A 12068-nucleotide genomic window follows, 5' to 3' on the forward strand; every position below is an offset into this window, starting at 1 on the left:
CCATGGTACAGCTCGCAGCTCTGCTCCCTAAAGCAGGCATCACGAAAAATGGAAAGGAGGTGGCGCTCCACTAAGTCAGAAGAGTTTTTCATAGCCTGGAAAGATAGTTTAATAACATATAAGAAAGCCCTTCATAGTGCCAGAACCGCATTTTATTCATCACTGATTGAGGAAAATAAAAACAACCCCAGGTTTCTTTTCAGTACTGTAGCCAGGCTGACAAAGAGCCACAGTGCTGTTGAGCTTAACATTCCCTTAGATCTCAGCAGCAATGACTTCATGAGCTTCTTTACAAATAAAATCACAACTATTAGAGAAAAAATTGGTCGGACCACTCCCACAGCTCTCGCAGATGTGCCATCTACTACAATGGCTTTAGAAACATCAGTGAGACCTCATTTATACTTGGACTACTTCTCCTCTATAGATCTCTCTGAGTTGACCTCAACAATTGCTTCATCTGAATCATCAACATGTCTCCTGGACCCCATCCCGACCAGGCTGCTCAAAGACGTCTTTCCCCTAATCAGCACATCCATACTAGATCTGATTAACCTTTCTCTATTAACCGGTTATGTTCCACAGGCTTTTAAGGTTGCAGTAATTAAACCTCTACTCAAAAAGCCTACTCTTGACCCAGGTGTCCTAGCTACTTATAGACCAATATCCAATCTCCCATTTATTTCCAAAATCCTTGAAAAAGCTGTTGCAAAGCAGTTATGTGACCACTTGCACAAGAATGATTTGTTTGAGGATTTTCAGTCAGGATTTAGAGTCCATCATAGTACAGAAACCGCATTGGTGAAAGTCACCAATGATCTTCTCCTAGCCTCGGACAAAGGACTTGTCTCCATACTTGTCCTCTTAGATCTCAGTGCAATTTAGGTCGAAACAATATCTTAAAGCCGTCGTAAAAAACAGAACAAAAATCATCTGAATATTATTACACAATAAATTATTCATACCATTTCTAAAGTGACTATGTCAAAAAGTCTCCCCCCACTTTACCGATGATTTCATTCAATATCTCAGCAGATCATTGTTTGTATGACAAAGCACTTTAGCATTTTATTTAGCACATGGTGTGTCTATATATCTAGACAAAGGGTTATTTAAATTCACTGAAATTGTTTCTTAAACTAAAAATAACCGAGAAAGAAAGAGACACGAGAGGAAGACAGAGAGAAATTACAGTAGAAAAAATAAGTTGTTTATTCCCAACTCCCAGTATGTGACCACATCATGTAAACAGGACCCAAACAGGGAACGTGTCTACCATACTGCTATTCAGTGTGAACCAGGACATTGATTCACAACACTACATGAGTGTGAGAAAAACGATAAATGCATCACCTCAGATATTTCACACTAGCGTCGCTAGTGTGTAAAAGCTGTTGTGACAGCTTGGGTATTAAGGCTAGATAGATGGAAAATGTCTGGCTGCTTATGAATGCCAATGTGAGTGGGGTGACGGGTTTGACACAAAAACACTCCACCTCAGAACAATTAGGCTGTTCTCAGGCCCCATCCAGTGCTGTCAGTGATAATGGAAAGCTGTGAGGATAACTGGTGATAAATAGACTTTAACACCCTCCTCCTTAAGAGCAATGCAGTCCTGCAGTCCTCTCATATGCTTAACTAATCATGACCATGGCCGGCAAATTCATACAAAAGACTAATTACTGTTGTACTTCACTTCAGTCTCAAAGGCCTCTTATATAAGGACTTGGGGGTTCTCTTGCCTCCTTTCTCCTCATGATGGGTATTTTTTACAAGTAGGCCTCATGCTAGACAAAAGCGTTTAAAAATTGGTGATTGCTTTCTTCCCCTTTAATTACATTCAGAAATGGCATTTCTGCCACATAATACAACCCTATTGTTTCTGAATTATCTGGCTTGGGGGGTAAAATCTACAATATTTGACGATGCTCCCGAGCTAAATCGCCTCTTGAAATTGAAATATGCTGCCGAAATACAAAATAAAAAGCAAGCCTTTGCTGCTGATATACTGGAAGCTCCTTGGCTTTCTGCAGAATGCTATTATTATGCATATCCAGGTAGAAAGTTAATTAACCCAAAGCTTAAGCTAATTATGGTAGCAGAATGCTATCAACCAAACGCTTTCAGTCAGACAGCTGTCCAGAATTTCATTTGCTAATCATTTGTCTTTTGCTGGAACATATGGTACATTTCCCCGCTATCACAGCAACAACAAACAGATGAAAATCATTAACTAAAAACAATGTGCAATGTGAAAAATCAGACACAGATTTATAAGGCTTTGTGTCAGAGAAAAAAAGGCGGATTTATGGCCTGGGAAATATAATGATAATTTTTGGTTTTAGCCACTTAGGATTTTAGGCATATCACGTGACCCAAATGTGCTGGGAATTCAGATGCACAAATATACTGTTTATATCTATATGCAAATTAGACAATGTTTATCAGTGTAAAATTAATTACAGTTTTCTATAGGAGCATATGCAAACAGCTTGTTCTCAATGATTTTTAGCTTCTTGCACACTGCCTTTTTTTTCCAACACAATATTTTTACATTGTTAAAAGTAGACATCCCTCAGCTTAGAATTAAATCAATTATATTCCAAGAAAAGCTTCATGCATTTTTTTTTTCTTTTCATAAAAACACATCACACTGGCTGTTAAAGGGTGATTGATATCAGCACTGCCTTGCGACATTATCAGGCAATAAAGGCTACTCAGGTTCTAATGCAACATGTCATACACAGGCTCCTGTAGTACATTTCTATTGAGGACCTCACAAGCTAAATTGCTTTTTTCGTGCTCCCCCACATCTCAGCCAGCTTGACAGACAAATTGATCAAAGCATTGTAAAATAATATGCTCACAAAATGTCTCGGGGCAGGAGTCCAGCCCTTTTTTCATTTTTCACCCTAATAAAAAAGTGCTCTATGATTTCCTGTGTATTATGTGTCTGTGCTGTGTGAAAGAGGCAAGAAGCATCATATTTCAGATAATAGTAATCTCCTGTAAACAAAATGCGGATCATTTTTCTGTGAACGCTGAGGCCATGCTAAAAACTAAAGGGGAGAAAAGCTGGTTAACAGAGAGGCTGGTGCATAGGGCCCCAACAGGGGTTGTTGAGATGTAATGAATTTGTTCATCAGATGGTGCCTTCAGGGCTGTCGTTAGACTGGCAGAGGAGGTTGATTTCAGGAAATGTTCCTAAGATCAGTTAGGAAGCAAAAGGGGCTTGAGACGTTTCTATTAGAAAGAGCTGACGGTCATGGTGTGTAAGCAATACTTCAAGGGCATTTATGTAGCTATAATGGCATGTATCAATAACTATCTATCAATGCCACAAATGCTTTTGTTGCAGCACCGGCTGTTCAACGCCAACCGATAGTGGATTCGGAAAAACAAACACGGTCTCGCAAGCCTTCAAAGCTTTGACTCACAAATATCTACTATAGGTCTCCCTTTATGCTATGCATAGAGTTATCTATTTCTCTTATCCAAAATATGTTTTTAGAGCTCATTTATCACACCGACTTCCTAAGCCCGTGCTACACGACATCCAAAGCTGGAAAGAGCCTTGTTTAGTATGTCATAAATAAATCAATGGAAATGGCTGATCTAAACTATTACTGCTACAGGCAGGCTTTTGTGAGATCTACATGTAAAGCCGGATGCAAAGATAAGCCTATATTTTGTCACTTTATCTTGCCTCCCTTAATGCCTGTTTACAATACGTTGTTCTATATATCTGAGGTGGCTCTAGTTCCCCTGCCCTCTGACAATAACATCATATTCAACTGGTTGTGATAAAATCTAAACATTTGGTTTAATGATTTCTTGCTCCCACCTTTGAGAACATACAGACTGCAACGTGATTGAAACTTCACTTATGACCGACATAGCAAATGATATTAAACTGAGAAATGATCTAGTGATGCGAATCATTAAATTCATTTGCATATTCCTACTGAACCTGAACCCACAAATTAAACCCTGTTCACAAGGAGATGGAGAAAGGTGCTTGTGCATGGTTACAGGACATCTTCCATAATCAAAATTCCATATTATTAATTTTCTCTCTTCAACTCATTAACAACAAGTAGAGTGTTTTTTACTGCTTGATGAATTTTAGGAAATAGCAGAGAGTTGAGAAGGAAACACATGTTGAGGTATAATATACAAGGTCATTAATGGGTTTCCATAAATTAGAATTTGAACATACGTTTTTAAAAGGATAACTTCCTATCCGGGGTGCATTTGAAAATGGTTTAATTTCCCAAATCATTCAAGTTTATCAAATGCAAATCTGCAATACATGGATATTTAATTTCAATCTAATCAAAACTAATCTGAAATATAGGATGTGGACCTGTAAAAATAAGGAGTAAGTGCTTATTAACGCTGAGTTTAATCAGATTCAGTCGCTTCAGTAAGACTGTCGACATTCTAACAATTTTGAGGGATGGGCAGGGCATGGAATGCAGTCACATATTACATTTCTGAGTGTCGCTTGACACTCAGAACTACTGCATACAACTTGAAGGAAACATAAATAAACAGGAGCGAGCAGTCCATGCTCCCCATGGCCTTTGCTGACCCTACAGACATCCGCTTTAATCAACTCCCTTGTGGGTAATAAACAAGTTATTTTTCTGAAATTTCAAATATACTGGAGGAAGAATCACAACCACATGCCATCAGAAATCTAATTTCAAGCCCAACTGTATTCTAGTGCCCCTCATATTTCTAGTGCCTGCTCATATTTGCCCAACTTTCTCCAGGATATTTCTTGTGGGATCTACAAAAATGCCCTGCTTCCAATGAGGGATGGTAGCACTCCATCACGGGAGTGGATTCTGTCTGCCTGTAAATTTCACACCTTTGTTTATCACGTCACCAGCCCGGCTGTTGTACAGTACCTTTCAGCAGGTGCGACATCCATTAGGATCTGGATGGTGTGCACACCATTCTCACATCCACTGACTTGGATCGTCCCCAGGGGGCTCAGCAATGAGATGGTCTTCTGAGTGCACTGGCTCTCCGTCTGCTTCTTCATCTCGCTGCCCTGCTAAGGCAGCACAAATTACTCTGCGTTCATTGACATATTCATGTGGTAACTTTCAGTTTCCCACACATATTTGCATTGAATGATCTATTGAAAACCTAGCGGGCCACCAACAGATGATGACTTACATATTTGAACACCTAGCCTCCAAACAATGTCATGATGTGACTTGATCCCTACATTACTATCCAATATTTCTTCTGTGCATGGAAAAGAATACGCCTATCTAACCAATAAATCGCCCATTTTTTCCCCTCTTTCTGTTCTATATATCACATAAATGAGAAAAACAATGCAGTCTGTTCCCTTGTCTGGTGGGGGATTCCCAAGATAGCTCGACATTATTTTCAATCCGTCATTTTTGGTTGATGGCCGGGATGTTTTTCTAGCATTAAATTTGTTCCTTAGGGTGCAACTCCGATGGGATTCTGGTTTCCAGCCCTTAACAACAGCAAAAACGTGCAGCTTTTCTGACGACTGAGATGGATACTGGCAATAACCAGACAGCAGTTCCTTTTTTATTTTTACTTTGAGGGAAGGAGAGATGATTGACTATGTTATATGTGAGTTTTTGAGAGATGGGGGTTATAATAAATAAAGGTCACATTGATTGTACTGTAAGAGTTTCAACCAAGGAAACCTTTCTTTGCTGGAACCTTGATTTGAAAATTCTCTAAAGGGTACAAATACAATTCCTTTATCTGTTTTACTTTTAATAGTACATGTGATCTACATTCATTCATTTTTGTTGGTATACTAATTGTGAAGGAGGCAGGGCCACAGCTAAGCATTATTTTTATTAATCAGTGTGCATATTTTCTCATTTAATTATTTAATATTTTGGTCTATAAAATGTCACAAAACAGGCAAAACTGTTCATTAAAGTTTCCCAGAGTCCAAAATGATGTTTTCAAATACACTGTTATGTGTAACCAACTGCCCAAAACTGAAACATATTACAGTTATACAAAAACAGAGGAAAGCAGCAAATCATGAAGTTTGATAAGCTGTAACCAGAGAGTGAGGCAGATGCTTACAAAACTGATTCTTAAACAAATAACAATGAAAATAAGTAATTTCCTGTGTACTGAATAATGAGTTCACTGACTAATTGTTCCAGTTCTACTATAGCAACATACTTTTCTAAAGGAGAATTTCCTCTGCAAAACCAATATTTTGAAATCTTAATGGGGAAGCATTTCTTTTAAAGCTATTCCTACATTTAATCAAGAAAACATACACTTCAGAAAGCAATCCAGTACACACTTGTAAACTAACACTCATTAGATCCTAAAGTCAGAGTTACTTAATCAAGCAACAATAAACAAACTAGAAGTGAAACAATTAGTTGCAACAAACAACTATTCAGATAATTGATTTTATTTTTATTGTAAAAATACTAAACATTTGTTCCAGCTTATCTGCCGTGAGGATTTGCTTCTTTTCTTTCTCTTATGTGTCGGTAAAGAATATGTTTTAACTGTTAAACAAATTAAACTGACCAAATAAAAGCTACCTGAAGTCACCTTGAGCTTCAGAAAATTGTGATGGACATAGATGCAACTTTATCAACCTGTCTATTTATCCTACACTGTATATTGTTTGCAGCCTAAAACATAAAAAATTCTGCTCTATGTATCCTGTAAAAAAAAGATTTATTTTAAGACAAAACAAATGCTACAGTGATCAAAAGTATCCATACATTTACAGTTCCACTTGTGCCCCCACACCCACCTTTCACACACACACAAACACACACCCCATCACCAACACCACATCTGTCATGGTATGCGATCACAAATGCTTCTGCTTCAACTTTCTTGTTTCTACTTTTGCAGCTCTCACTGTATTCATCGGGGGTTTGCCTGAACTGACAATAAAGGCGAGAAAATTCTGAGCCAAACAATGGTACAGTGCACTTTGGATAAGCGCTGAACACATTGCCTGCCATTTAGCAAGCTGGTAATGGACTCATACATAGAGCAATGGACTTTGGCAATAATGGCCTTGGCTAATAGTCTGCACTGATTAAAAATAATGCCATCATGTTTGTTTTGTGCCGTTTTCGGCGCAGCAGACAAGTCTAAGTGACTGCTTGAATGTTTACCCAGCTCTTCACGGTGAGGAACAACAAACAATAAGCAGCTTGTGTTGTTAAAAATCACTGGCAGCATCCTCATGCTCGTCAATCATCTGACTAGTTTCTCATTAGACTAGTTCCTGGTCAAACCTGCGTAATTAATTAGGTAGAAAGCGACATGTGACTGCGCGCGTGTGAAAATGCAACATGTGTCTTTATTGTGCTATTTTAGCTTAACGTTGGGTAAATTTATGCCGAAGACAAGACCAACAGTTACCTCAAATACACCGTGTAAGAGTGTTCAACATACCTAAAACACGCTTTTAATATCAAGTGTGCTGTTAAAATCTCGAAAACATAAGCAGGGGTTCAGAACTGAAGGCCAACATTAACACGCAAAAGACAGTCCTCGGTAATTTAAGACTAACAATATATGAATAAATTCTGATTTCAGGATTTCATAAAACAAGTTTAACACCAAAAATGAGCCCTGCAGCTTACAATAAATCCGTTTGTATCTGCAGGGTGTTTTTGCGACGCCAGTTTCTCTTCTTTCTTCAAAACAAACGTGACAAAAAGTCTCTTCCTGTTTCTCCAAACAGCGTGGCGGAGCCGGCCAATCAAAAGAGAGAAAAGTCAGTTCTTGCTCTGTAATTGGCCGGTATAGGGTCTCCGATCCTCCCCCAGCCGGGGACAGACACAGAAGGCTTGTCTAATAGGTCTCAAACTGGGATTTGGAGTCCTTCAGGGGATCTCCAGTACACCGAAGACTAGTAATAGTAGTGATTTAGATATTTTATTTGCTTGATATTTTTACAGCGGAAAAATATGATAATGCATATTTTCAGCATTAATTTCAAACACTGTTATCATTTCACTTATAGCTGAGACATTTATCCAATTCTGTATCTCCAGTGACAGCTTCTCAGTGAGGTCTTTAGGGTCCCAGGCATAATGTTTGAGGATAACAAAGCACCTATGCGATTCCAACAGCCAATAACATCTTATGTATTACCAACTAATAAAGTCAGAATGCTATTATGAACAACACATGAGGCACGCAGAATCCTTTTATTAGAGTTTGCTCTAGTTTAAAGGACAGAGAGAGAGAAAGAGAGAGGGAGAGAGAGAGAGCTGCCTTATGTTGCCTGGAGCAGTCATAGATTTAGCTGAAGCATATACTTCAGTCATTATGACCAAGTGTGAGGCATCAGTCATGTATTGTTTAAAAGTGTCTGTTGTCCTCCTTTATTTTTATTTCTGCAGTGCCTTCAGCTCTCTACATGCCTCCGTTTGGAATGTGTAGGCCGGCATGGGCCTGTGGCCCACACCCCATCTCAGCGGTGAGGGTGGGAGCGGGGGAGAAAACGCCACCCCTGCAGAGACCATTTTGAAATCTGTGAGGATTTCCATGCCATCTGGACCCGCTGCCAGTCTGCCCCAGATAGTAAGGGTTGGCAACGGTACCCGACGGTGCAATATGGCTCTCTCTTTAATGAACTACTAACTGTCCCCCGTTTTAATTGATGTGACATTTGAGCCATTTATCTCTGACATTTCAATGAAGGATGATTCTCAGCCTTGCCATTTACTTTTTTGTGCTATTTTCTAAGAGTCATTTGCATTTTCTGCTCTAAACCTGCTTTTTGTCTCTCATTAGCTAATTAGAGAGCAACATGCACGATTAATAAAAATGAACATAACCTAGTTTGATACAGTCTTGATGAGGGATAATCAGAAAATCACAGTTTTCTTATAATTCATCAAAAATGGTATGAGGGGCTACCTGTGGTAAAAGGTGACTTCGAAAAAGCCTTGTAACCTTTAGCCACATACCAACATGTAGCCTACAGTGTGGGACAACTTATGTTCGCAGCATGGGGAGAATCAAGCTCAATTAATCAGCATATGATTGCAGTAAGCAGCCCCCTCTGCTGGATCTTCTGAGCCATACTGCTTGAAATCATTTTAATGGTGCATTCACTGGCCAGACAATTACTACATGTGGCAGTGACAGTGGATATTTTTGTGATTGCTTTATTACCTTTAATTTAAAAATTGCCACTACAATGCAAGTTTAAATTTATTGAAAGATAGTTTTTGCTTTTTGTAATTCTATTTTTTAATGTATATTCAGTTGAATTACTGCTGGCACATCAAAGCTGATTTGCACTTTTTATATTTTGTTTGTCAGTTATATATATTTAATCCAATGAGTGCAAATAACTTATGAAAAAAAAAAACAAGAAATACTTTAGCCTTGCTGTGTTGAAATAAACAGCCTGGAGTATGTGCGAGTGACATAACAACCTAATACACTAAAGGTTCCAGACTCGATTGTTTTCCATAATAACACATATTTTCAATCATTTTAAGATATCCTTTAAAAACAAGGGCCCACTGATGACGACTGTTCCTTTGATTGTGAGCAGCATCATTGCCAAGGTGTGGTGCCCTGTCAGTGTTGGCAGCTGGGCTGATATCTTTTGTTTGAGACTCAAAGAGCTCTTTTTCCTGTTCAGTTTCCCCCACTATTTTTGTTTGTGTCAGGTGTTGATAGACTTATGCGTTGCACAGCTTCCTTTTAGTGTACAGCAGCAGATGTTTGTGAGAATAACAACTCTAACCTTTTTGTCACAATGACAGAAATTGTTTATTAGCACTTTTGTCCATCCGGTCATATATGATCGCTCTAGCTCAGTCATATTCTGCCTGTCTATCTCTCTGTTCCTGTGTTCACAACCTTACTCTCATGTTGGCACGGCAAGAGTTGAAGTCATTTATGAGATCAGATATTCTCTAGGAGAACAGGAAAGTCCTGACAGACTGAACAACCACCATCCTCTCACACAGTGGTGTGTGTGAGTGTGCATTTTAATCAGGAGAAATGGCTCTGTGGGCCTCACATTGCACATTGAGGAGGTCTGGGTGTTCTTATTGTGTATACCCAGTGTACAGTAGATGTTATGTCTGTTCCATTAAATCAAACCACGAAGCAGATATGAAAAAAGCAACCTGTTATTTTGTTCTTTTTACTTTGATACTTTGTTATCCCACTCCTCTCAAAAGAATTAGTCTGATCATCATATAAGCAATGCCATGACCACAAAGACGTGACAAAATTTGTCCGTACCCTCTTGTGTCCACTTACTTAGTGTGCTTGTGTGCCTCTGTCCCTCCATCTCTGATATGATGTGGCTTCTCTATTTTACTGTTGACATAGTGCTATGAATGTCTGAGCACTTTGCAAATGAAGAGGCTTGAACTCCTGACAAGCAGTGTCGCCGGCACCATGACACACTGGCCCGCACATGCTGTGCGGCATAATGATGACATTAGGATCCAGTGATAATATCAGGACGCACTTCAGATAAATGACTGATAAACCAGGGGTTGTGCCTCTCGTATTACACGCTTGACAGAGCAGCTAATCAGTGTCCAAGTGACTGCTATTACATAAATCATGAGCTCGACTTTGATGCATATTCCATCGGTGTTCCCTATTCATCACGTCATCTGGGGGAGACTCTCTGGATGACTGGCTGCCGGGCCAACACACATTTTAAGAGCACATTATGTTTTCATTAGAATTTGATATGATCCATTCCAGTGTTGATTTGATTTTACATGCTCGGGTCATTTGATAGGAAACTATAGGGAGTGTATTGTTTCACTGTGTAAGTAGTTCGGGGTGTCATTTCACCCATACTGGCCACATTTACAGTAAAAACGCTTGTTGATAAACAGCTTTGTTTCTTTATATAATAATTAGATTTGACTAAAACTGTCAAAATTATTTTTGCATTTTTATTTCATTATATTCATTCCACGTTCTTGGTCAATTTACAAAAGTGTCCTAAAATGAAGATTTCAGCAGTAAGAAGCTGTGTTGTGCATTATTGTTTTATTTAGCAAAAAAAATCAAACACACTCAGAGTCGAAGTTAGAAGAAAGATGTGGGGTGCTGAAGTAAGTCACCATGTATGTTTTATTCTCCAGTATTGGGGTCAGAGGATGTGAAGGTGGGGGTGTTAATTTAATCCCCATTCTTACCCAGAGCATGGCCACACTCTCTAAGGAGCTTTATCTCTGACAACTGTGTCAAATTAGAGCGACCACGAGCCCCTCATAAAGAATATGTCTGTCAGACTACATTGTTTCTTGCCTCCGAAATATACGGCCGAGAGAGACAAAAATAGAAGATAACACCGCAGTCCCACAGTTGGACTTGAACATGATGAAATAATTTTCAAGCCATGTGATCCTGTCAGCGAGACAAACTGCTAATAAAACTGATGTTCAAGTATTATTCTGTACCTTTTCTGCTTTGGTATCACAGATTTCAGTAACAATTACTCTCTTCAAAAAGTCAGGCTGCTCTGGAATTATTCCTAATATCTGCAGTCCTTTTGTTTTTGTCTTTTATACTAATAAAATGATCAAACAGTATTTTTTAAAAAAAAAAAAGAAGTACTGGACAGTAATGCATTGTAATTCAGCCTGGCAGTGTGTAATTGATGCGAGCGTTACATTCCATTAGCTTTGGTACATAACTTTAGGTTAGTCCAGTCTGATAACTGCCCATCATTTATCTCCCTGGTATCATCGTGGTCCCACAGTCAAACATGTAAAACAACTCTTAATGTTCTCCTGAGTCCCCTATGGGTGTTTCTCCCTGTTATCATCATTGCCTCTATTCTAGGGGGACTTTCTCTCGAGACAACATTTTCATAGACCTTTGACCTAAACCATATTTTCCATTTGAATGGTCTGACTAGTGAATATTTACAAGCATGCTTAATGTATAATAGATCTCATCTGTGAGTATCAGGAGCCATTTTCTGCTCAGTCAGGTTCTTGTGTTGGCCTTGGCCCCTTTGCTTGAGGTAATATTGACCTCTTAAAAACAAAATGACCTGTGCCTCA

The 12068-nt window shown here is 38.9% G+C and overlaps 1 protein-coding gene across 3 annotated transcripts in view; it reads right to left on the bottom strand.

Annotated features, from left to right (window-relative positions):
- LOC109961475 (methylated-DNA--protein-cysteine methyltransferase) overlaps positions 1-7750 on the bottom strand; it is a 21754-nt gene extending 14004 nt beyond the window's left edge. The window contains exons 1-3 of one of the 3 annotated variants that reach the window (XM_020602320.1): positions 7644-7691; positions 7453-7462; positions 4917-5062 (exon numbers count right to left, since the gene is read on the bottom strand). In XM_020602320.1, coding sequence (XP_020457976.1) covers positions 4917-5053 — 137 coding nt within the window. In that variant the 5' untranslated portion in view covers positions 5054-5062; positions 7453-7462; positions 7644-7691. Of the gene's footprint in view, positions 1-4916; positions 5066-7452; positions 7463-7643 lie in introns of all 3 variants that reach the window. The other 2 variants (XM_020602312.1, XM_020602330.1) reach the window with 2 other exon arrangements.
- Between the last annotated feature and the right edge of the window lie 4318 nt (positions 7751-12068).

The sequence above is a fragment of the Monopterus albus genome, unplaced genomic scaffold, assembly GCF_001952655.1.
Source record: "Monopterus albus unplaced genomic scaffold, M_albus_1.0 scaffold3.1, whole genome shotgun sequence".
NCBI classification, from domain to species: Eukaryota; Metazoa; Chordata; class Actinopteri; order Synbranchiformes; family Synbranchidae; genus Monopterus; species Monopterus albus.